The sequence below is a fragment of the Gouania willdenowi genome, chromosome 7 (genome assembly GCF_900634775.1).
Source record: "Gouania willdenowi chromosome 7, fGouWil2.1, whole genome shotgun sequence".
Classification (NCBI taxonomy): Eukaryota; Metazoa; Chordata; class Actinopteri; order Blenniiformes; family Gobiesocidae; genus Gouania; species Gouania willdenowi.
The window spans coordinates 23,446,886-23,473,057 of record NC_041050.1 but is presented as its reverse complement, the minus strand read 5'-3'; the positions used below and the strand labels follow the sequence as shown (position 1 = coordinate 23,473,057).

At 41.1% G+C, this 26,172-nt stretch overlaps 1 protein-coding gene across 1 annotated transcript; it reads left to right on the top strand.

Moving 5' to 3' along the window:
• Nucleotides 1-1,951: 1,951 nt before the first annotated feature.
• tmem81 (transmembrane protein 81) lies at nucleotides 1,952-20,984 on the top strand. Its single transcript, XM_028452356.1, has 6 exons — nucleotides 1,952-2,032; nucleotides 3,269-3,481; nucleotides 3,560-3,705; nucleotides 3,781-3,896; nucleotides 20,632-20,804; nucleotides 20,886-20,984. Exons 2-6 carry the CDS (start codon nucleotides 3,272-3,274, stop codon nucleotides 20,982-20,984), a joined length of 744 nt encoding a protein of 247 aa, XP_028308157.1. The 5' UTR covers nucleotides 1,952-2,032; nucleotides 3,269-3,271.
• The last annotated feature ends 5,188 nt before the right edge of the window (nucleotides 20,985-26,172 follow it).

Here is a 26,172-nt window from a genome sequence, read left to right as displayed (position 1 = left end):
GTTGGGAGAGTATGGAGACTATATTAAATAATTGTTTATGTTTCTTTAATGGTGTTTTACGATGTTGATTTTGTTAGATGGCTAGATGCTTCTTCATGTGGATCTTGTTGGGTTTTTTCTTTTTTATTATGAATTTTATATTTTGATAAGTGCATTGAGATAACTTTGTTGTAAATTGCTTTATACAAATAAAGTTGATTTGAAATGAATTAACACTTGCCAGCAGAAATATATGAAATTGCCATTGGTGGTCTTGATTTGCAATGTGCCTACCCAACTCTAGTGGTCACGGCACATCTTTGATGGACTTACTTATATGATCACAGTACTGGTATCTAGAAAAATGTGGGAAAATAGTTGTGTTATCAACTCTATACAGTACTTACTCAGAGGAACCTCCTGAACAAACAATGAAGAACGTATGATGGGATCCTGAAAAATAGGACACAGAAGAACATAGATGAGATGAATAATAAAATGTATAAATGACAGATTGTGATTAAGTGATATCTTCACAGACTATGTACTCACCACATCAATAAATAGTCACCTTAGACCTCCACAGCAGCAACACACCAGAACATTTCCTCAAACATGGCAACCTTTAAAAAGTGAAAGGAGGGAAACAGAGAAAGGTAAGAAAGAATGACACCTGATGGACTTGATCAGATGACCACAGTACTGGTATCTTCACTCAAGAAAAATAGTTGAATCATGTATTTTATATAGTACTTACTTTGAGGAACCCAAAAGGCTGCATGGTCGAGTGAACCTCCTGAACAAACTATGAATAACGTATGATGGGATCCTGAAAACAGGACAGAGAGGAACAAAAATGAGATTAAGAATAAAATGTATACATAACAGATTGTGATTAACTGATGTCTTCACAGACTATGTGCTCACCACATCAATAAACAGTCACTTTAGACCTCCACAGCAGCAACACAGAACATTTCCTAAAACATGGCAACCTTTAAGAAGTGAAAGGACACAAATAGGAAAAATGACACCTGATGGACTTGATCAGATGATCAAGGTACTAGTATCTTCACTCTATAAAAATTGTTGAATCATGTATTGTATACAGTACTTATTATGTGTTCATAATGTGCAGGTTTCACTGGAAGAAGACGATAAATCAGCATTTTTTGGTGTCATGTTAAATGCTCTCTTTGGTGCTCAACAGACTCTTGTCACTGTATTTCTGTTATTTTTCTGTGTTTTGGCCTGACTTAGTGTGTGATAAAATAATGAAATAACTAAAAGTAACAATAATAGGTGAAAAAGAAACAAAAAAGTACATATTAAGTAATAAAGTAAATAAAATATCTGTTAAAACTGATATTAATAACATACATAATTAAAAATATTAATATTATGTCAACAATAATAATTTTTCATAATTATTATTTAATAATGAAATCTATATTATATAATATAGAAATAGTAACAAATTATTCAAAGTAACAATAAAATAACACATGAAAAATGGTTACGTTTTTAAAGCTCTTAAACATTAAATAAACAGTAAAAATGTGTTTAACCTGAGTGATGTGTAAACTGCTTGAATCTGTTTTTGTTACAAAAAAAATATATCGCAAAAACAAATAAAATAACAGTAAACTAAAAATCTTTGTAGAATGTTTCATCCTCATAAGTTCGTTTTATAGTCAGCAAAAGCTGCATTTTAAGCTAAATAAATAATGTTATTGTAACAATAATAATAATACCTTCATATCCTCACGACAATAAAAATGTATATATGTTTCTGGGTTCGCCTGACATCTAGCGGTCGCTCTTGTAATTGCCATCAGTTTAAAAACAGGATAATGCAGTTATCGAAATAAAATTTTGATAATAATACATAAGTATGATTCGCACTACATTTGAACGATAAACACAAAATTTTTACATCATAAAATAGTTCTATCCTGGTAAGTTGTTGTTGCCATGGCGACAGCAGACGTTTACTTGTGGATAAACGCGCAGCATCATTCATCTCCCAGAGTCTCAGGGCTTCAGGAAGGAGGTGAGCAGCTTTTATAAGAAACGTTACTTAAAGAAAGAGTATGAAAGTAGATATGTTGCAAAATGTGAGAGCTTGTACAACGTGATGTGAGCTTGTGTATAAAAAATCCATACACGTGAAATAAATTTAATGTCACAAATTATGAGAAATAATGTATAGACTGATATTTACACATAAAATTACAGCTACAAACTTGTAATCCCACATTTATTCACATGTTTTTTAATTACTTGCGTAAATGATCGTTTACAACCACAACTCACCGGTTACAACTTCTCGAATCTACCGCTACAGATGCACAAACTACTTTTCTCTCGTGTGAATCTGCGCTTCTTGAGTTTTGCAACACATTTTACGAGACGTCTGTAGCAAAACTGATTCATGATTGTAGAAATGGCCCCTCCCCTCCCTGCTCCCCCATGTGTGAGATTGACCAATCAGTAGCGATGATTTGGAGACAGTGGGCACTGTAAAGGCAGGATGCTGACATTTGCCTCCACAGATTGTTTGAAAAAGGTTGTTAGAGTAATTTATGAACAAAAATGGTTATGGTCAGTTATTCTCCTTGTTTAAATTTAGGTAAACGCTATGTGGAGATGAGGCTTGAGCGCTGACAGCTGTTGTAGTGGCCAAGCGTTTAACATATATATATATATTTTTTATCATATTTTACAAGCTCTCACATTTTGCAACATATCTACTTTCATAAAAGAGTTCAGTTTCAGTTTTATTTGTGCATACATTTACAGATATCATAATTTATAATGTATTTATTTATTAAATATAATGTTTATTACACTGTGCTGTCAATTTCTGTAAGAGTTAATTACTTTTAGTTGCCAAACAAGGCAAAAAAAAAAAAAAAAAATTTTTTAGTGGTGTATATATATATATATATATATATATATATTTGTTACTTTCTGTAAACTTTTTGGTTGCCTTTATGATGAATTAAAAATAAAAGATTTATATAAAAAAAAGTTATATCAGTAAAATAATGTGATTTATATATAAAGCTACAAATTATGTATTATACAGATTTTTATGAAGCAAAATTTTGACTTTTTTAAAATAAATAAATGTTTAGATATTTTTGATGAAATTGCATCTTTTATATGAAACTGAAATAAAAATACACAGAATAAGTCACACAATCTACTGAGTTCCTTCACATTAAAAGTCATGTGATGAAGTTGCAGAGTTGGATTTTCAAATTAAAAGTTGTCTTGTCTGCAGACGATGCTGCGTGTTTCCACAGAGTTCCTCTTTGTCCTCGTTGTCCTCCTTCCTCCTCTGACTTTCGGCGACCTTGAGGAGGCGGATGTGTCAATGGAGCTCATCACCGATAGCTCTCCCTGCAGCGCCACCTGTGGACTGGGCCTCAAAACACAAACCCTGTGCAGGATGAAGGCGGTGGAGGAAGACGTGAGAACTGAAGAAGCTGCAATAGTGAGAAACATGATGTGGGAGATGTGATGAAATATCATGAAATGTCGTCACATTTCATCACGTGTGACCATCTCTCAGGTTTCCGAGGCGTGTCGTGTCCGTTCCGTACAGTGTCTGCAGTCGTGGCAGTGCGGCCTGCAAACGCTGACGGCGACCGCAGGTCAGAGGGTGGAGATCGACTGTTTGGGAGAAGTTATGAAGACCAAAGGAAGATTCTCCTGGAGGTGACTCAAAGAACAAAGAAAATGTTCCCCCACCAACTTATATTATCTCATCTAACTCCTCGTTTCTTCTCTCAGGGTTACATGGCGACACACCAGAGGAATCATCACCTCGGACGATTCTCTGTTTGCTCACTGGAAAACTCTGTACCTGGACCGAGTGATTCTGGACCCAGTCCGAGAAGAAGATGCAGGTTGAGGAAGCACAGAATAGATCATTGACCGACAGTGTTTGTTTCTGTAAAGATGAGACATCTCAGAACTTGAAAAACACATTAGTCTGTGCAGTGGCCGTTTCTTATTCCTTTCAAATGTTGTTTTTTTGAGTATGATTAGTTTTGAAACGTTTGAGTTCAATAGAAACACTCTTAACTGGTGGGTGAGGAAACAGAGGGTTGGGTACATTTGGGAGAACAAAAGTGACTGGTTTTTAGCAATGATTCAATTCAACCTGCTGCTTTTTGTTTTAACATGATGGTGAGCTTGAAGCTTTTGCAGAGCTAACGCTAAGAAGCTAACGCTACCATTCACCATTCTGGTAAATGCTGCCAGAAGGGCCTGGTGGTCGACGATCAGCACAGCGAGCGACTCCTTTAGAATATCTCTGTCTATGTTAAAGACAAAGTGTTTCCACTGTAGGGGGACAAGTGGTTTTCAAAATTATATGTATATTTTTTTGTTTTTGTTTAAAAATATTATTTTTTGCCACATACAACACAAAGACAGAGACATTTACAGAAAAAATGCCTTAGTCCATAGGCAAGGCAAATGTATTTGTATAGCGCATTTCTTACACAAGGCAACTTAATGTGCTTTACATGATAAAACATTCAACAGCTTAAAATCAATAACAACATTTAAAATTGTCAGTAAAATCAATTCAAATTATCAACAAACAACAACAAAATTACCAAAAATCTTCTTCTCAATCATACCAGTAGAGAAAAAAGTGCCTTTAAAGGGGACATATCATGGTTTTAAATCCTTCCTTTTTACATATAAATCATACAGTTATGGTCTATATAAAGCGGAACTGCAATGCTTGGGTCTGAATTCCTCATTATTATAGCTCCACAGGCCCCCTTTCTACCCCTTTTCTGATGTGCTTCTGAGAGCATCTCGTTTTGGTGCGGTCTCTTTAAATGCAAATGAGACACTCCATACCCCGCCCCCTCTCGGTTCAACTCCATGCTGATCGGCCATTTTTGCAGTTTGATTGAAGAGATACGGCTATGTAGCGGCGCATAAACTTTTTATTCAGAGGTTATTTGCAAAATGTCAACAACGGAAGACTTGTTCATCCAGCCTTACATGTTCGAGCCAGAGTCAGACCCGGCGGAGCGAGATGAAAATGAAAATGAAGATGATGAACCTATTGTCCATGAATATTAAAGTCACCTGTTAATATCAAAAAGTTGTATCCAGTGCATTCAACTGACAGCAGTTCAGCCAACTCATTCATGAATTCTCCAGAATATTTTGGGGGTCTATAAACGATTAAAAACAGAACTCTTGAATCACCCTCCAGTAAGAACGACATATATTCAAATGAGATAAAATCACTAAATGTTATTTCTTTGCACTGAAACATTGATTTAATAGATGGCAGCACCTCCACCACCTTTCCTGCAAGTACGACACTTATTGAAATAAATAAAGTCTTGTGGTGCACTTTCATTGAGAATAGTATTACTGATACCATCATTCAACCACGTTTCATTAAGAAATAAAAAGTCCAAGGGATGTGTCAAAATAATATCATTCATTAGCAGTGATTTGTTAACAAGAGATCTAACATTAAGAAGAGATCATTGTAAAGACTTTACTGGAGACACTGGTGGACTTTTTGGATGAAAAGTTATCATTGTCAAATTTTTATCTCTATTAAGCTTTTTGTTTTTCTTTAATTTCACAATTTTACCTGTGTTACCTGTCACCACAGGAATTAAAGAAGCTGCATTAATTCCATAAGGCCCTGACTTTTTCTGGTTGTTCCTAAAAATAGAGCTATTGCAGTCTGGACCCAGCACACATCAGACCTGTGTCGCTCTAATTTGAACACAGCTGGCCTGAGGAGAAGAGTGATCCTGGGCCTGGTATCGTCGAGGAGGAATGGGTGATGCAGATTGGTTCTTTAGAGGAGATAAGATGGGACCATGGTGGGGTAAAGGGTGGGGTGTCAGTCTTGTGCCAGCGAGAACCAGCTCGTTCATCTGGGCAGTTAAAAGTAAATCCAAGAAGGCAGGGGTAGGAGAGAAGCTGGATGAGGTGGAAGTAGGTGAATTTTTGGGTTGAGCTCTTCATTTTGGCAATTTTGATTTCTTGCTGGAAGCTCATCGGCTCCATGTTTTTTCCTTGTTGCTTTGTTCTCCGATGGTACATGTTGTCCTTTGTCTTTATCAGGACTGATAGCAGTGTGACTGGTGAAGTAAAATAAGTTGGATGTGAAAAGTTTCACTCCTGCCTTGTTTAGACAGTTGACAATTTCCTATAAAATTCAGTGAAAGGGCAGCAAAAGCCGAAGACAAAAAATTATTCAGAGAGTAAATCCTTGAGAATTTCAGATCTCCTTTGCGGACTGGAGGTATCGGGCCACTGATGAACACTTTAGGCTCCAAACAGCTCACAGTTTTTAGTAGATGGGTGAAATCCTGCTTTAACACCTCAGACTCCTCCTTGGCTAAATCATTTAATCCAAAATTAATCACAACATTTTCAAATGTGAGTAATCTGCAACAATATGAAATTTTGTCAGCCAGGTCTGATACTGTGTCATTAGGTAAGCAGATCACTTTCACGTTGCTGCTAAACATCTTCTGAGCATCTTTAACAGAAATGTCTCCCATTATCAGTGTGTGAGGTTGTTGCTTTGGCCTAGCATGTCGCTTTTGTTTTCCAGAAGCACTTTCAGTCTTTGCAGTTCCAGAAGGTTGTGTGTTGACCTCAAGATCCTAGGTCATTCAGCTGTGGGGGGAATCCATTACCCAGTTCTACATGAGACTGGGTCATAGTCCTGCCTTTAGCAGATGTCCACTTTTGTGCCTAGGCAGACAAGGGAGTTGATGTTGAGGCTGCAGCCTGCGAAGGCAGTGCAGGCCAGTCCATCTCGTTACTGATATCAGGGAGCTTTGCTCGGCCCGTTAGCCTTGGAAGTGCATGACTTTTTATTCGGCTTAGCTCCCAGGGTTTTCAAGGGAAGACTCGCACCTGTTGGCTTATCAACGGGAACAAGATCCTCCTTAGGTCTGATAGTTTTGTTAGCAAGGGCTGGTAGCAAGTTAGCTTTATCCACTCTGCTGTTTTGAAACAGCGGCACATTCGTATCATTATCATATCTACAGTGTCCATTAACCTCAATGTTTGCTTGTATTCCTCGCACTGTAGTCTCCAGTTCATTAATCTTTTGGAAAAGACTACTGTATTCTGTTGTGGAAACAGCCATTCTTCTGCTAGTTAGCTTGCTACTTATAGCTAGCTAGCTTGCTACTTAGCTTTCCAGTTGAGCCAGCAAATAAAAAAGGAGTAGATGATTACCTCAGAACCAGAGTCAGAAGGTAAATGATAGTTTGTTTTTGAAGTATCGTATCCTTTCTCAGAAGAAAAAGTTCGGCTTTGCCGTGCTGCATTTGCCGCGCCGCCTTCGATGCGCTGCCTCAAGTTCATACAGACATAATATAACAATTAATTTTATATTATAAATGCATTATTGCTGATTTGTTCAGAAAGAAATGCACTATTGAGATATAAACTTAGACATATTTATGATTTTTCCAAGAACAGTGCTGGAATTGTGATGGGAGTCATTAAGAATATAGCTATCATATTTTGTTCAAGAAGAAGATGACATTTGCCTTTAGAATATCATCCAATCATTTTTTTTTTCAATTGTGTTACAATATGGCCCAAACTGAATAAACTGAAGCCCTTTATAAACAGCATACATGGAGCGGTCACGGATATGATCCGGCTATCCCAGCCGCATCTTACACTGAGTTTTCTGTAGAAACATGCACCCGAATTCAGAAGCAAGTGGAATTTGTAATTGATCCACAATAATAATATAATTCAAAGCAGAAATCAGACTCCAGAAAATTATCACGCCGCTTCCTTATTGGTCTTTTTTTGTCTAAATGATAATGAATTTTCTGTGTAAAGCCTGCGTCCTGTGCAGGCTTCACAGCAAGAAGGATGCGGTTTCTAATCCCGCTCCAGCCCGGGCCTTTCTGTGAGGAGTTTGCATGTTTCTTCACGTGTCTGGGTGGGTTTCCCCCACCACACAAAAACATGCACCATAGGTAAAATTCTTCAACTCTGGTGGTCCTGACCAAGTCTAGCATCAACATCAGGAGATGGGTCCTGACACTGCTCCTGACAGAGGCCCTAGTGGCATTGAAGGATGGGTCAATTGCAGAGGACAAATTTCTCTACGGGGACAATTAAGTACACTTTACACCTGCTGTATTTCATACAAAGCCCTGAGGAAGACTCCTAGAAGAAGAAACGCGTAATAAAAAGGCTTAACTTTCAAACAGAGTGCCTCAGAACTTTGATCTCATTTTCAACTCAATGCTATGCCCTAAAATGACCTTGAAGAGCACCTGTTCTAAAACATACTATCTGTGATCCAGGTGAGCGCTCCTAATTTCATATTTTGTACACCTTACACTTGTGTTTTAAAACACAAATGGAGTACAGAGTGGCCAGGGAGCCTGCTTTTACCATCTATCAGGTCAATCACCTTTTGCCCATTTTGTACTAAAGCCAAAGGAGTGAGGACTTTAAATTCCACACATGTATTTAAGTCTGCATGTGGTGTCAGAATGTAATCAACCACAGCCTTTCCTCTGACAGATACAGAAGTAAAACTGTCATTTCCTGGGATTACCCTTTCATAACGCAACATTTGCAGTCGTAGTAGAGGTAATAGTGGTGGTAGTAGTAGAGTAGTAGTAGTAGTAGTAGCAGTAGTAGTAGTAATAGTAGCTACAGGAGGAGTGTGTTAAAGTTTGAGCTGAAGATTTTCAAGATTTGGCCAATTTCCTATTAACACAAAATGGAGAGTGGCGTGGCGTTCGCATAGGCTCCGCCCCTTCCCTCATAGTGTGACCACTATGAGAGCAAGATACTTAATAATAAATAAATAAATTAAATAAAACTCTAAGGAAGGGGGATCAATGATAGTTTCAACCTGGAGTGTGGCACCCAGGCAAACTGAGGGGGCCAGGCCGGAACCCAGCAGACAATATAATATTAATTATTTGAATATTAACAATTGAGATTAGCCGGAGTGCCATCCAGGAATGAGTTAAAGTGTCCTAGACCACTTTATGAGTTATTCATACCTTGCCCTTAGGGTGTGAAATCTTGTCAAACTATCTACTTTTCTATTGCAAAACAACATTAATACATGAATCACAGAAAAAATTGTTAAGTTTAAACATCTATTAATCAAACAATTACTGTTATGCCTCCTTGGGCGCATGCGCAAAATGCAACCAGCAGATGGGAGATTTCTGCGTTCTGTTTGTTACTGATTTTGGGGTCAAATCTGTCTGCGATTGTCATGGTTATGTTCTAACCACTGGACATCTCCTGCAGCCATGGAACTTTTTATCAATGGATTGTGTGTCACTCAGCTGATTCCTGCAGCAGAGAAGTGATTCCTGGTCCGAGGATAACGTACACACGAGACTTCTTACTGCAGTTGAGCGCTCAGAATTATATTTTTGAGCCAACAGGGGACTTCCAAACGCCTGATATTCTGGAGCAGCTATGACGGGATTTTAATTTTAACCTGACAAACGACAACATAAAAAGGACTAAAAAAACGAAACGGGGAAAAAGAGGAGGAGTCAGTCTGTGACTGAGGAAGCTCTCCCGCCTCCCCCTGCTCTCTCTGATCTTTGAAAGTGTTCACTCCCTGCAGAACAAAGTGGACGAACAGCAGGGGAACGCCCCCTTCCTCCATGACTTTAAGAACAGCTGTGAGACATGGTTTACTGAGTCTGACTTAGACAGCGATCTGACAATAGATGGCTTTGGACCTCCAGTACTTCAGGACCGTAATGCTGCAGCAATGGGTTAATCACGAGGAGGGGGCATGCGCCTCAATGTCATCAAGTGCTACTGCACATCTGTGACTCTCAGGGACAGCCTCTGCCTGCCTGACATTGAACTGCTGTCGGTGTCTCTGCACCCTTTCTATTTGCCCTGTGAATTCCCACAACTCTTGTTGTGTACATTCCCCCTCAAGCAAACCCTGCTAGTACAACAAGCACCATATTTGACACGGTACAAAATTACAGTCCATGTCACGAGAAGCACCAAATTTATAATGGTAGATTTTATTCACGTGTCCTGAAAACACTCTCTTAAAAACTTCTCTCAATATGTCACTCAATCTTACTAAAGAAAAAAAACTATTTTAGCCAAGGAAACCCCTCAGAAATTGAGCTCAGTAAAAGAGAGGTGAGAGATTGAATGTCCAGGGCCAAACAACAATATAAAGCTCCATTAGAAAACAAGCTGGCAGAAAAGAATATCTCTTCATCTTGGGCTAGCTTGAAGGCCATTGCGTGCATTCAGCAACATACTAATTCCAGCTTAAACATGGATGGATTTAGGTCTGACAAGAAGCTGTCTAATGGCCTGAATAAGTTTTAGGTTTGATCAGTTTGATCTGAAAAAAACAACTGAAAAATGAACAGCATGTTACCATAGAACAAAGTGAAGTGGAAAAGTCCTTCCTCTCTCTTAAAACAAATTAGAGTCCAGGTCCTGACAAAATAAGTGCCACCTTACATAAGTCCTGTGTGAGACAGCCGAGCTGTATTTTTTAGTACATTTTCAACCTGGCTCTACAGGAACAACCGGTACCTACTGTGGAAGCAGGCTGTGATTATAAGTAGACGAAAAGGCCCCTCAGATCTTTTTTTTTTTTTTTTTTTAACACTTTATTTAAAGATTTTTCAGTTTTATACAAACAAACATTTCAAGAATCAGGGCTTTTTCAAACTTATTTTACAGAGATTTACACCACAATGCCAACCAGCGGCACATGAGCCCTCATCTTGTGAAAAGATATCCATAAAAATAGATTAAACACACACAAAAACAAAAGGAAAAAAAAAACATACAATTCGATACAATACGCTGCACAACCCAACTCCTCAATGATTGAATTTTGCTTTACACATCCCACTCAAGTAAAAGGCAAACCTTCAACATAAGCAATGAAGGGCGACCATGTCCTATGATATTTATTTATTGACCCACGTACGCTGTACCATAGATATTCCATTTGCAAACACATCATCAACTCTCGTACCCACTGAATAAAGGAAGGAGGTTGTACATCCTTCCAGTTTGTTAAAATGAGTCTGCGGGCCAAAAGTGATGAAAGGGCAATGGCACTGGTCTGGTACGTAGTCAATCCATGTCCATTTGGGACAACACCAAACACTGCAGTAATCGGATTGGGATCAATCTTTCTGCCACACACATGTGAGAAAGCATCAAATATAGAACCCCAAAACCCACCCAATGCCACACAGAACCAAAACATATGGCTCATGGTGGCGGGCAACTGTTTGCATCTTGGGCACGCATCATCAGAGATACCATATATCCTAGCAAGCCTGGCCTTAGTGAAATAAGAACGGTGAAGAACCTTAAACTGTATCAAACATTGTCGTATGCAGATGGACGTTGAATGTATGAGCGCGATACTTAAATCCCAGGTATCATCAGATATTTTCATGTTTAGGTCCTGTTCCCAAGAAGTCTTCACCTCAGCCAAAGAAGTAGGGTATATGTGATGCAACGCATTGTATATTTTGGAAATCTGTCCTCTGGAAATAGATTGTAGCTGCAAACAGTCTTCAAGGGGGCAAGCATGTGATTTGTTTGGATACGTGGAGAAATGCTTTGATGCAAAGCTATGGGCCTGTAAATATCTGAAAAAGTGAGATCTGGGAATATCAAATTTTTTTGCTAAATCTTCAAATGACATAAATGAGCCATTAACAAACAGATCCCTGAAAAACACAATCCCTTTTGTTTGCCAAATTTTGAAACCCGACTCATTTAAGGCTGGTAAAAAGAAGGGTTAGAAGTAATAGGAGCATAAGAACTGTTTGAAGGAAAAGTGGCGACGACATTGAAACCAGATACTGAGAGAGCTTTTAACCAATGGATTCGTGAATTTTATTTTCCCATCTAATGGCAATGAGGAACACATTAGAGCTATGGGTGTGGTTGGAGGACTAGAACCCAGTTCCATAACAGACCAAAGTGGGCCGCCGCCCTCTTTAAATGTGCGGAGCCAGGTGGAAAGTTTTACAATATTAGCTGACCAGTAGTAATACATGAAATTTGGTAGGGCAAGGCCACCTTCAGCTCTAGAGCACTGTAATCTAGATTTCCGAATCCTTGGGCATTTCTGGTTAGCTAGGTCTTTAGCTAGCTGGTTTATGGGAAAGAGTATACTTTTTCCCAGATTCAATTTGTACCCTGACAAGCGGCCTTACGAGGCAAGCAGTTCCAACATTCTCGGGATTGACTCCGCCTGGTCCGTTATGTACAAAAGCAAGTCGTCCACATAAAGAGATCATTTGTGAATAGCTCCTCCTCGACTAATCCTCTAACACCTTCATCCGAACGCAGTGCCACAGCCAAAGGCTCGATTGCAATATCGCAAAGCAAGGTGCTCAAGGGGCAGCCCTGGCGGGTACCTCTATATAGTGGGAAATAGTCTGAAACAATATTGTTAGTCCGAACTGAGGAGAGTGGCACTGAATATAAAATCTTAATCCATGATATGAATTTTGGCCCGAAACCAAACTTGCTCATGACCGATAACAAATATGGCCACTTCACACAGTCAAAAGCCTTTTCGGCATCGAGAAAGACTATCACTTCAGGCTGATCTGTGGAGTGGTCAGAATACAAAACATTGAATAAGCGTCAAGTGTTAAAATAGGACTGTCGATTTGCAACAAAGCCAGTTTGATCTTCGTGGATGATTGTGGGAGCGATACCTTCAAGGCGGAGTGCAAAATTTTTTGTAAGAATTTCATAATCCACGTTTAGTAGACTGATTGGCCGATGAGATTCACATTTTTGAGGGTCTTTATCTTTTTTTAGTAACACAGAGATTGTGGCTTGGGACAAGGTTTGTGGCAACTTATTATTTGTATGTATTTCTAAAAACATCACCAAGTAGGGGTGCCAACTTATTTGCAAATGCCTTGAAAAAATCACACAAAAACCCATCTGAACCTGACGCTTTGCCGCTCTGCAGAGACCCAATCGCCTTTAAAATTTCAGCTATGGATATAGGTCCCTCAAGTGACTCCTGTTGATCTGTCGCAATTGTAGGAATATCTAATCTACCTAGAAATAAATCTATATCATTTGTTGTACATGCAGTCTGACTGGTGTAGAGATTTTGGTGAAATGTCTTAAAAACTGTATTAATCTCTTTAGGGTCAGTTGTTGTTCGACTCGAGTCTACTCTGATTTCAGGTATTGAGTTGCTTGAAACCGACTGACGTAGCTGATGCGAGAGAAGTCTATTGGCTCTTTCTCCATGTTCATATAACTTTTGTCTTGTTCTGAGCAAAAGTTTCTCTGTCTGTTTAATTCAAAGAGTTTCAAATTCAGATTGCAGCAATAGTTTTTGTTTGTACAGATCCGGAGATGGATTACTAGCATATTGTGAGCCCAGGTTTGCTATAAGCTCAGTCAGTTCCCTAAGTCGCTTAAAACGTTTTTTTATTTTTCTGGGCTGCAAAGGAGATAATTTGGCCGCGCAGGTATGCCTTAAGAGATTTCCATAGTATGGATTTTGAGATGTCTGGGGTATCATTAAGCTCCAGAAAAAAAATCAATTTGATACGTTAGGTTTTTACAAAATTATATAAAGTATAGCGACCCCTCTGGCCTTGGAATCAAAGCCCGAATGGTACACTTGTGAAAACCAGTTACACGACAGTTTATTACACTCTGTGAGGCGCAGGTGTGTCTCCTGTAAAAAGACAATGTCCGGTTTAAAGGTCTGAACATGAGCAAAAATCCTTTTACGTTTGACCAGGTTATTAAGTCCCTTCACATTCCATGTAATAAATGTTGTAGAACAGGGCCCACTTGTTTGAATTGGATTAGAGGAGGTTGCCATGTTCACACTGAGTATGGGCAATCAAGGCCCCTCAGATCATTGACTTATCATTCTTAAATCAATCGAAATTAAAGCTTTTGAAAAAATTGTCAAATCAGAGCTGACAAAGACTCATGCTAGGTTGTTTTTTATTGACTTCTCCTCAGCGTTGAACTCCATCCAACCCCATATTTTAGTCACTTGGCTGACTGAGCACTTCCAGCTGAGCCACAACCGGGTAGGATGAATTCTTGACTTTTTAACAAGCATAACACAAAGCGTGACAGTCAATGGTTTTTATCAAAATCTTGTGTTCCTCAACAGGCTTATCCCAAGGATGGGTTCTTTACCCACTGCTTTTTATTCTCTACACAAATCTATGTCAAAGTCAGCATGAGAGCTGCCATATTTTAAAATTTGCTGACGTCACAGTCATTGTGAGCCTGCTCGGCTCTTTTTTAGAGCTCAATGCATCTAAAACAAAGGAGATGCTCATTGACTTCAGGAAGAATGCTCCAACACAGGACCTCACATTCATCAAGGGACAACCAGTGCAGCGTGTGAGATGTTACCTGGGGACAGTCAGACTCCCAGCTGGTCTAGCATACACATCACATGTAGCACACTTTTATTCAACCCTTCGGGGGCTGGATGGCGGGGCTGAGGGTCGGGGAGCTGTTGCTTGTGCTGCCAATCTCTCCCATTTTAAACATACCTCCTACATCACCCTCCAGAGGAGAGGACCACTGCCCTCTACTCTCTGGCACTAATGCAGCACATACATACACAGTATATGGGTTGGGTGGGGAGTACCCTTTTAATTGCACCTCATACATTCACTAACCACACACATTCACACAGGGGTTAGGGAAGTGCACCATAACAGGTTGGTGGGTGGGATCACACATTCAAGCCTGCTGGTGTGGGGAGGGGGCGCACTGGGGAGATACTGGCATCTGCTCCGGGGCTGGGTTGCATGGCTCTTCGGGATGGTGCTGTTTGCTGGGAGTTGGTGCTCGCTGTACTGACGGTTGGGAGCGTTGTCAATTGCCTGGTGGGGCTGTCTTGCTGATGGGTAGGTGCAGGCGCCATACTGCAGTACATCAGGTGTGTCTCCTTCTCACAGGGGGCAGCTGTGGGTCTGTTGCAAGCCGGTGATGTGCGTTGCGCCCTGGGTCTTGCTGTCCGGCAGGCGGTGGGGTCTGGGCTGCTGTCCTTGTGATGTCTGGGGCTGTGCGGCCCTGCTGGATGACCAGAGGCTCGCTTTCAGGAGTTCCCGGTGCCGGTGGCGTGCCCCTGGGGCTGATTCCAAATATCAGTTTTAGGTATAGCAGTGCTTAATTTGAAAATCATGAGGTCCCGCAACAAACACCGAGTGTTGTTGCGGCAGTAAGAGAGAGGCAAAAATGTCACAGAATAAATTTTTTTAAAGTGCCTTTTGCTAAATAAATAGGCCAATAATATCACATGAACACATGAGCGCATCCTTCTCTTGCTTTGAGTGACAGCTGTCAAATTTGCCATAGTTCAGCACCAAGGACAGTGTAAAATCAGTGATATTTTAGCCACAAAGGTCACTAAACTTTCAGAACACAAAAAGAAAACAATAAGCTTGTCATTCGACACAGAAAAAGCATTTGATAGAGTCAACTGGTCATTCCTCCTTGCTGTCCTTGGCAAATTCGGCTTTGGAGAATCATTAATACAATGGATCTCCACCCTGTACGCTAAACCTTCACTTCAATTCCAGCTGGTCTGGCTCACTCACTTGGTGCACCACACACCCATACCCAATCCTAGGGGGGCTGGATGGTGGGGCTAGGGGTGGAGGGGCCGCCGCTTGTGCTACTAAGCAGTGGCACGGGGGCGGCACTCCCAACTCAATTTGCCCTACCAATCCCTCCAATTTTAATCACACAACACACCACCCCCCGGGAGTGTACGGCCACCACCTCCACCTTCTGGAGCTATTGCACCACATACACATATATACACAAAGGTTGGGTGGCTGGGCCGCTGTGTAGAGCACAAATACATCAGGATGATGTAGTCAAGCGTGGCGGGGTGGTGAGTCTCTGGGGGGTGTGGAGGGTTGTTGCTGGGTGCTCTCTTAGTGTGGTCTCACCGGGCGGTGTAGACCTAGTGGGGCATAGGGGTGCCTCTTCCCTTCGGGTGTGGCTTGGTGCTTGCCTTGTCTCCTGGTTTCCTTGGGGGCAGTCCAGCTCCGGTGTGGGGGGTGGATGCGCTTAGGGAGTGCTGGTGTCAGTGCCGGGGTTGAGGCGGGGTTGCGTGGCGCTTCGGAATGATGCTGTTCTAGTAGTTGAGGTTGCTGTCCCCCGCCTGGTGGGTCTGTCCTGCTATCTGTGGGCTGGTGGGTGGGTCCAGTGTGCCCTTGGTTGGGGGGGCTGCTGTACCGCACCGGATGTTTGCTGTTGGTGTGCCTCCTTCCCGTGGTGGCGGCCAATGGGTTGGTGGGTGAATGTTGGCAGGGGGCCTTGGGTTTGGCGGTTGGGGTTAGTGGCGGGGTGCACTAGGTCCTTGGCTCCTTTGGGGCTTTCTCGGGTGTGTATGTGGGGGGCAGTGGCTGCCTTTCGACTTGGGATCTTGCACTTCTACAAGGAGTGCAATCTTTTAAAGACAGCAATTCATGTTTTAAAATTGCAATTAAATTAAATTAATTTATTTAATTGCAGAATTGTTTCCATCACCAGTCCTCCCTAAGGACAGGGGAAGAAACACTTTATTAAAGGGACACGCCACACACCGGCCAACAAGGTCCCCCCAGGTGAGCCCCAGAGGGCTCTCGACCCTGCCCGGCCCACCGCACCAGCGACATCCCCGGTGAAGGAGCGTCCTAGGGAACAAAGCAAAAGCGCCCAGACGAGTCGGCGGAGCAACCCTCATCTACCCCCCACTACTCAGCAAGCCAGAACGCAAGCGCAGCCCCCGAGCAGTAGCCACCCCCAGATCCACCCCGCCCCCTGGGCGACCGTGGCTCAGGTGGTAGAGGGTCGTCTTCTGATCGAGAGGTTGGGGGTTCGATCCCAGTACCTGACTATGTGTCGAAGTGTCCTTGGGCAAGACACTGAACCCTAAGTTGCTCCCAGTGGTCGACTAGCACCTTGCATGGCAGTCCTGTCCCACTGGTGTGTGAATGTGAGAGTGATTGGGTGAATGAGCTGATATGTAAAGCGCTTAGAGACTGCTTCAGTGTGGTGATAAGGCGCTAAATAAATGAAGTCCATTTACCATTTTTTTACCCTTCCTGGACCCCCTGGCCCAGAGCTATGAACCCCACCACGTGAGGCCGCCCGACCGGCCCACCCCCAAGCACACCCACCAGGCGCGGCACTGCCCACCCCTGCAGATGAGAACCACAGCCCCACCACCAGCACCCCAGATCAACAGGAGCCCCCCACCACCCAACTCACTAGGAGAGCAGGCGCAAGAACAAAGGTGGAGCAAGGGGAGGAAGGGACAGGGAATCAGACAAGAGGAAAGAGCAGCAGAGGAATTTGCAGGCCCCCAGCCCCAGGGACCACCCATATGTGCACGGAGGGTTCAGGAAAGCAACACCAAACAGCCCGGGGACCAAGAGAATATCCAGCGGGACAGCACGCCCACACAGAGGCACCCAGACACTTATGCATCCCACCCAAGTGCCCCAGGCCAAAGTCCATCCACAAGCCCAAGGAGGGTCAGGTCTACTGTTGGATTTGTGTGTTAGTAAAGAGTGGTGCTGGCAGTCGCTTGCAGGCTAGGTCATCTGGCTAAAAATGAAGATTTAATGCATTTTAAAAAAACGTTCCTCAAAACAGGTTATTTTATTTTTTCTAAGAACAGACATCTTTTCCATGGAAATTAATTCTATGAGGAGATTTTGCCATTGGTTGATGTTTAAGAGTTTTTCATCTTTCCAATTCACTAATGTTTTTTTGGCTATGGTGAGTGCTGCAAGGATGGATTGCGATTGGTTTGCTGGAAGATCAAGCATCATCAGGTCCCTTATCAGACATTGATTTGGAGATAGAGGAATCCTACAGTCCAAAATGGACAGTTTTTGGGAACAAAACCACAAGACATGTAAATAAGAATCAGCTGTTCCCTGGGTGCACTGAAAGCAGTCTGTTGGGGAGAAATCCATTTTATGCATTTTTTGTTGGGTAATGTGTGTTCTGTGGAGAATTTTGTATTGAATTAGCTGAAGGTTTGTGTTTTTGTCATCTTAAAAGTATTACAACAAATTTCTGTTCAGAAATTGGTGTTCGTGGTGATTGAGAGTTCAGCTTCCTGATTAGCAACTGGTAAGTAGATAGAGTTAGTGTTCGAATAAGCACTATACATTTTTGGGAGTTTTTTTGATTTTGTTGAGATTTTTTTCATATATATAACAAGTTCTGGAGGTTGTAATGTAACTGGATTGACTAGAATAGTTTTCTTAATTGTCTCTGTTACTTGTAGGTACTGTAGAAAATTACAGATCAAGGTTTAGTTTAATTAGTTAATTTAAGTTTGGTGATATACCTAAGTCTAGATATTTAATTGTATTTGTGGGGTAAGGGTATTGTGGGGTTAGGCTTTCAGGATTCCATTAATTTTTTTGTTAAGGGGTGGATTGATGATTTTGACCAGTTAATGGAATAGTCTGATAGTTCAGAGTAGCTGTTTATTAGATTAAATACTTCTTCTAATGAGGATCTGGGTTCTTCCAAATAAAGTAAAATATCATTCGCATAAAGATTAATTTTGTATTCTGAGATGGATGAGTGGATATCTTTAATAACAGTATTCTGACGTACAGCTGCAGCGAGAGGTTCAACGAATATTGCAAAAAGCAGAGGTGAAAGTGGGCAGCCTTGTCCGGTTCCCCTCTGCAGTGTGAAGCTTTGGGATGTTATTTTGTTTGTGGTTACACTTATGTGTTAATAAGTGAGATGGGACAATAGCTAGAGGGTAAAATGGGGTTCTTGTCTGGTTTAAGTCATAATTTAATATTGGCTGTATTCATGTGGCCTCCTACATAACTTTTATTTTTGATCTCTGTTACTACTCTGAAAAAGAGTGGAGCCAGCAATGACCAGAAGTGCTTCAGGAATCCATAGGGAACCCATCTGGACCGGGTGCTTTGCCTGTTGACATGCTATCCAAAGCATTTTGTAGTTCTTGTAAGGTTAATGGTGAGTCTAAGGTGGTTTTCTGATCTATGGTGAGCTGTGGTAGGTTTAAGTTATTGAGGAAGGTTTTAATATCTTCAGGGTCGTGGGTTTAAGTTTAATGAGTATAGGTTTGGATAATAATCATGAAAAACCTTATTAATGTCCTGAGGTAAGTTTAAAATTTGACCTGAGTTATTAGAAATTGCAGCTATAAAGGAATTTTCTTTGTTGTGTTTAAGCTGATTTGCTAAGTATTTGCTTGATTTATTATTGTAGTCGATGTTTTTGTACCATAATTGCTGCAAAATAAAATCAGTTTTTTTTAGATAAGATGATATTCAGATTAAGTTTTGTATTTTGTAGTTTTTTCCATAGAAGTTCAGATAGGTTTATTGTGTATTCTTCCGTAAGTTTAACTGATTACACAACAGTAACACATCATCTTGTTCTCTCACGTTGAAATTGTCCCCCACCCATTCCATTGTCCTGCCCTGCCTCACTCTTTCTTATTCCCTTCCCCCCACTAAGGTGTAACACTGCCCTCTCTTTTTATATTCTCTCTTTAACAAAGTTTTCCTTACCCTTCCTTAGGGAGGGATGTTGATGGTCACAATATGCAATAAAATAAATTAATTTATTTAATTGCAATAATAAAACATGCATTGTTGTTTTGCGAAAAGATTGCACTGGTATGTGCAGACAAGGTAAAAAAGAGAAGAAAAAAAAATCAGAAGATTTTTGGATTGTGCGCTCCCTTTTACCATGGTGATATCATGATTAATGCGAGTTTAAGCGTTTTCCATTGGTAATGCATTTTATGGTAGCCAATCAGATAATTTTGGGTGGGTGTGCTCTGGTCATTGGTTTGTGTGGGTGTGTTTTGTGGGTGTGTGTAAAACTTTCTTGGTGAATTCAGAAATTAAGATATAACACAGACCATTTATAACAGTCAAATCAAGATAGGTGCAGAGATCATATTTTCCTGGTCAGTTTGACACTAAACACAATATGACGCTTGAAACATTACTGATAGCAATCATTGAGATCACTTAAACTGTAACCTTCTTGCTGTTGTAACTCAGATTTTCTAATTACGGTAGATGCCTATAATGTCACAGACAGCCTGCAGAGTTGGCTGTAACTTTCTTTAACATTAAAAGCGCTTTTTAAACATCCATATAAAGACTGCCGTGATTAAATCCATTGCGTTATTTCCTTGTATCAATACAATCGATTGATTATCTTTTAAATTGATTACGATCATTTCATGTCATGCGGAAGGCAGATCGATGTGGTTGGACCGTAGGAATATGAATCGATTCATCGATCTAATGGATGAAATGTTACACCCTTAGTTAGAATGGATCTAAAGCTGTTATTTTGAAAGGGGCTCATTTAGCTAGGAGAGGGACATCTGATCCTCCGGCTAAGTGCGTAGCAGGAAGTTGACACTTGTTTAAAATTGCAGTGAACAGCAATAGATAATGTCTCCTTTACATCAGTCTGTGCAGCAGCCATTTCATATTCACTCCAAATGCCATCACGTTGGTTGTGTCTTTTCAGGATTAGAATAACCAAACTTGTCTCACCCTTCTGACTGCTTCCTATGTTCTTCAGGCACATATCGCTGTGAGGTCCAGGATGCATCCTACCGTAGGGTGAAGCGGGCCTACTGGGGGATCCGGGTCCTTCCGGTTGGGGTTGTTAACCTGGACTATGAGAGTTCTCTCTCCCAGTGGGATCAGCCTGGAAAACAGCACAAACAGACTAGCCTACGAGTTCATCACATGGTGCGTAGAGGACAAACGATCCCTCAATAATGTTAAAGTCGATTGCTCAGTTGCAGCTTCTGTGTGCGTGTGTGTGCACAGGTGGTGCTGAGCGTGGGCATCGCCGTCGTGGTTGTCCTTGCACTGCTGGGGCTTTGCTTGTGCTACAGAGGAGGAGGAAGTAGGAAAGGCAGCGGTTGAAGCTTTTTAACCTTTGGTTTTTTTTTAAAAAGATTTAATAAATAAATGTCAAGGTCACCTTTAATTTTCATTGAACTCTTTCCTGCCTCCTGTCTGTTTGAATTGAGCTGTGTTCACAGCGGTGAATCCTACAACGGTTCAGATGTTCTAGGGTTGGTTTTCTCGTTTGTCCAGCAAATCAGGATTGTTTCAGTTGAACTTGGACAAAACACAGGAAGTGTCTAAAATGACACAGGCCGCAAGGCATTGTGGGTTGGCAGGAGAAATGACTATACAGCGTGAAACTAAACATTAAAACCACCAAAAGCAGAGCAATTAGTTGCTGCTCAAATGTTGAATGTAGTAAAAGAACAGGAGGTTGAGAGCCTCTTCTTCTCTTTAGGTGTGTCTGCCCAGAGAATTTTCTACTTTAGTAACACCATCTCCAAATGACAAGCTCATGTAACGGCACCACAGGCTGTTTCGAGAGGATCAAAAAGTGAAGACAAAGTGAGTCACACCAAAATGAGAGCAGTCTTATTGTGTGTGTGTGTGTGTGTGTGTGTGTGTGTGTGTGTGTGTGTGTGTGTGTGTGTGTGTGTGTGGAGTGCGGAGTGTGTGTTTGTGTGTGCAAATAAACATTGAATATTTTTTTACTCACTTGTCTAGGATGAACATGTCTATATATTTGCCTGTATATAAATCAACTTAAGGCAGACGACAGACGAGCAGCGCTAAAGATCCTCCGTGAGTTATATGCTAGAAAAGGCAAGCCCCGAGTGATCAACTTATACACAGAACTGACCTCATTACAAAAGTCACCCATGGAGAACGTCAATGAATACATTATCAGAGCTGAGACCACCGCGTTGAGAAGTGCGGCAATGATTTTGAAAGGGCTCCCTGACTCATTTAAGCCATTTGCTATTCATCTGTTTCCGAGTGAGGACAAAATGACTTTTTCTGAGTTCAAGACTAAACTTATAAAGTTATGAGGACATTGAGAATATGCGTGCCAATGTGATGAAGGCTAGTGCACAGTTTGGCACGAGACGCGCACAGGAGATCGCAAAGGACAATCCAGACATCGTGTGCTACAAATGCGGAGCAAAAGGCCACATATCCAGAGGCTGTCAGCGTATACAGTGGTGTTATCACTGTAAAAGTACCACACACAGCAGTGCAGTGTGTAGAAGGAAGAAGCAGCAGCGGGATAACGCACGGGGAGTGTCTGACGCGGCGGAGAAGGAGTATGCTTTCCGCATAAGCGACGCGGAGATGCCGGTACCAGACGTGAAGAGCGGAGGTCTGATGGTGGATGCGGGAGCAAAGTCACACATAATCACAGACATCACAAAGTTCAGGAAGTTCGACGAAAGTTTCCAAGCCGGGACTCACTGCGTTGAGCAGGCTGATGGTACCTGGAGTGGGGTCGCAAAGCGCAGAGGGGATGCAGAAGTGTGGCTGGTCGACAGCAGGGGGTGTGGTTTCAACACAATGCTGAGGAGCGCCCTGTACATTCCGACATATTCCCAGGATATCTTCTCTGTTAAGGCTGCCACGTCCTGTAGAGCTACGGTCATCTTCAGTGAGAAGAAGAATGTTGTGCTACATAAAGACGGTACCAAATTACCAATACATGTACACAATAAACTTTACTATCTGCACACTGTAGACAATGCTAGCAATGACCAGTGTAACAAATGCCATGATTTACAGAGTTGGCATGAAATCCTAGGACATTGCAATTATGAAGATATCATGAAACTGAAGAATGTAGTTGATGGTATGGAATTAAAAGATAAGGGAAACAAAACTATTCCACAATGTGAAGTCTGCACACAAGGGAAGTTTATACAAACCAGGAATAGAAGTCCAGATGCCAGAGCTAAAGCACCTCTGGAAAGGGTGCACACAGATTTAGCTGGTCCGTTTGACCCAATGTCCGGAGAAGGTGGTGCAATGTTTGTGTATTTCCTGAAAAGCTACTGAGAAGTTTCTGGCAGACATAGCTCCTTATGGGCATGTTAAATGCATGAGGTCTGATAATGGAACAGAATACACAGGAAAAGAGTTCAAAAGTTGAATGTGCAGGAGTGGTATTAGGCATGAGACATCTGCCCCATACTCTCCACACCAGAATGGTACTGCTGAATGCAACTGGAGAACACTGTTTGACATGGCTAGGTGAATGCTTTTATAAAGTGGACTACCAAAGATGCTGTGGACCTATGCTGTCCAAACAGCTACAGTAGTGAGAAATTGATGCTTTAGCAACCGTACTAAGCAGACTCCCTTCTACATGCTAACTGGCAGAAAGCCCAATGTTTCCAGAATGCAAAAAAATGGACAGTTATGTTATGCATACAAACAGCAGAAGGGAAAGTTGGACTCAAGGTGTGAGAGGGGGGTCTTTGTTGGATACGATTAGAATAGCCCCGCCTATTTAGTGTACTATCCCAGCAAAAGAAAAGTACAAAAACATAGACTTGTTGAGTTTATATCCAAATCAAGTGCAGAAGTGCTGGCTACAGATGAGGATGAGTTTGTGGTTAACAGACAGGCTGTGAAAAATCTACCTGTGAACACACAAGTATCTGAAGAACAAGGAATCACAGTGCAGAGTGATAATCAGATACAAATGATGAATAAAGAGCCAGAAAAATCACCAAAAGAGGACGAGGACATATCTGATCAGAGACGCTATCCGACTAGAGAGAGGAGGAGACCTGGTTATTTCGATGATTATGTATGTAGTTTTGAGGATGAGACCAATATTGGTTATTGTTACAGACTTTTATGTAACTTATCTCAAACATACAAAGAGGCTATAACCTCATCAGATGTAAAACAGTGGGTTAGTGCTATGGATGAAGAGATCCAATCTTTAAAGGACAATGAGACCTTTACCCTGACCACACTACCACTGGGTAAAGATGTAGTGGGGGGGTAAATGGGTCTATGCACTCAAAAAGAACCCAGATGGATCAGACAAATTAAAGGCTTGATACATGGCTAAGGGATACAGTCAGAAGAAAGGTGTGAACTATGATGAGACTTTCTCTCCTACTGCGAACATGACCAGTGTCAGACTGCTGGCACAAAAGGCAGCTCAGGAGAATCTCATAGTACATCAGATGGATGTGAAAACCGCCTATTTACATGTACCAATCGAGTGTGAGATTTACATTGAACAACCTCAAGGCTATGAAGTGAAATCTAAGGACACACTAGTGTGTAAACTGCAAAAATCACTATATGGACTAAAACAGTCGGGTCGTAACTGGAACCATATGTTGCATGATTTTTGTGTGAGAACAATTTTGTACAGAACCCAGCTGATCACTGCGTTTATAGCAGAATGAAAGACAATGAAAACATTCACATCATAACATGGGTTGATGATTTGTTTATTGCCACCAGTAATGAGAATGTACTTAAATGTGTGAAAGAAATGATCCAGTCCAAATTTAGTTTTAGGACAGCTAAAACATTTCCTAGGGATTGATTTTGAATGAATATATCACAATGTCCCAATCCAGACATATTCATAAAATATTGGAAAGGTTTGACATGGTAAACTGTAAAGCTAGAGCTACGCCTTGTGAGCAGAAACTAGATTACAGTAATGATGATGAAATAATGAATGATGTAAGAAAATACAGAGAGGCAGTCGGCAGCTTAATCTATCTAGTCACCTGTACAAGACCAGATTTGAATTTTGTGGTCAGTCCTTCATCTGAACAGTGGACTACAGTAAAGCGTACTTTGCGATACTTGAAGGGTACAGTAAGCCAATTGGGCTGCAGATGTGTGTGACCGGAAAAGCACCACAGGTTACTGCATTAGCCTAAACAAAGATGGACCACTAGTGTCATGGAAAAGTGAGAGACAGCCGACTGTAGCACTGTCCACCTGCGAGGCAGAGTATATGGCTTTAGCCGCGACCATACAAGAGTGTGTGTATCTACAGCAGCTCTTGGAGTGTGTAACGCTGTAAACAGGTTGATATCAAATATCACTTTGTGAGATCCAAAGTCAATACAGGCAGGATTCACCTGATCGATTGTCCCACTAATGAAATGGTTGCTGATGTATTGACAAAGCCAGCAACTAATTTCAATTGTCAAAGTTTGATATGATTTTGTTTGGTGTGTAACTTATACCTGTATCAGGGACAGATATATGTAAACACAATGCCTATATTATTAGGGTGTACACTGTACAGGCCTACTTATTTGGTTCAAAGGAAATCAGAAGGAGTGAACAAGTGGGGGTGTTGAGATGTGTTCCCATTTTCTGTTATTGTTAAATATATATTTGTTTTCAATGAAGTGCCATCATGTGACGTATGTCAATCATGTGACTGACGGTGATTGATAAATGGCCTGCACCTGTGTGAGTAATAAAAGAAGTGTGTGCCACGATACTGGTGGTGATCACTAGAGGCAAAATACGTGTCTTGCTGTGTTTTAATGGTCACAATCTCGCTGCGACAGAGAACTTGATTACACTACTTTTATGGTTTTTATTTTATTTTATGTTTGGTTTTTGATTGTCAATGTTGTGTATTGTGTTTTGATCTGTTTTTGTATATTATGTTCTGCGGAGTTTTTTTTTTTCTTTTTGTCTTTTTTTAAAGTAACAATTAAAAACACCACAAAAACAGTTACATGTTTACATGTATACTATTAAAATATGAAAACGTCGTATGGCTTGTTTACATTCAAATATCACGTCCCAGGAGCTTTGTCGTAAAGATTGCGAGTGAAGGAAGTGACGTAGTCTACGCTTATACGTTGAAAGGTTCTAAAAGGATCAGGCACATGAAAGGATTGGACACTGACAGATGTCAAGGCGAGGGAAAGCTAGATATAGATGGAACTGTTAAATTAAAACATGAACGTAGGAATACTGATACAAAGTAGAATTCCACATATTGACTCGGAGGTTCAACTATATGAACTAAAATAATTGTAAATAAAATAAACTTAAGATGACAGATTTTGTGTAATTATAACAACTAATGTACAAAATATGTTACATGGACACATAACTGACCCTGTTACATTATTATTGACAGATTATATTCATTAGTGGAATATATCCAGTGGGCATCACATTAAGTATGCTTTACATGTTATTTCCATCATGTAACCTAAAATTAGGTTAAAAGGAGGAGTTCTGTGTGCATATAAAATAGAATAGA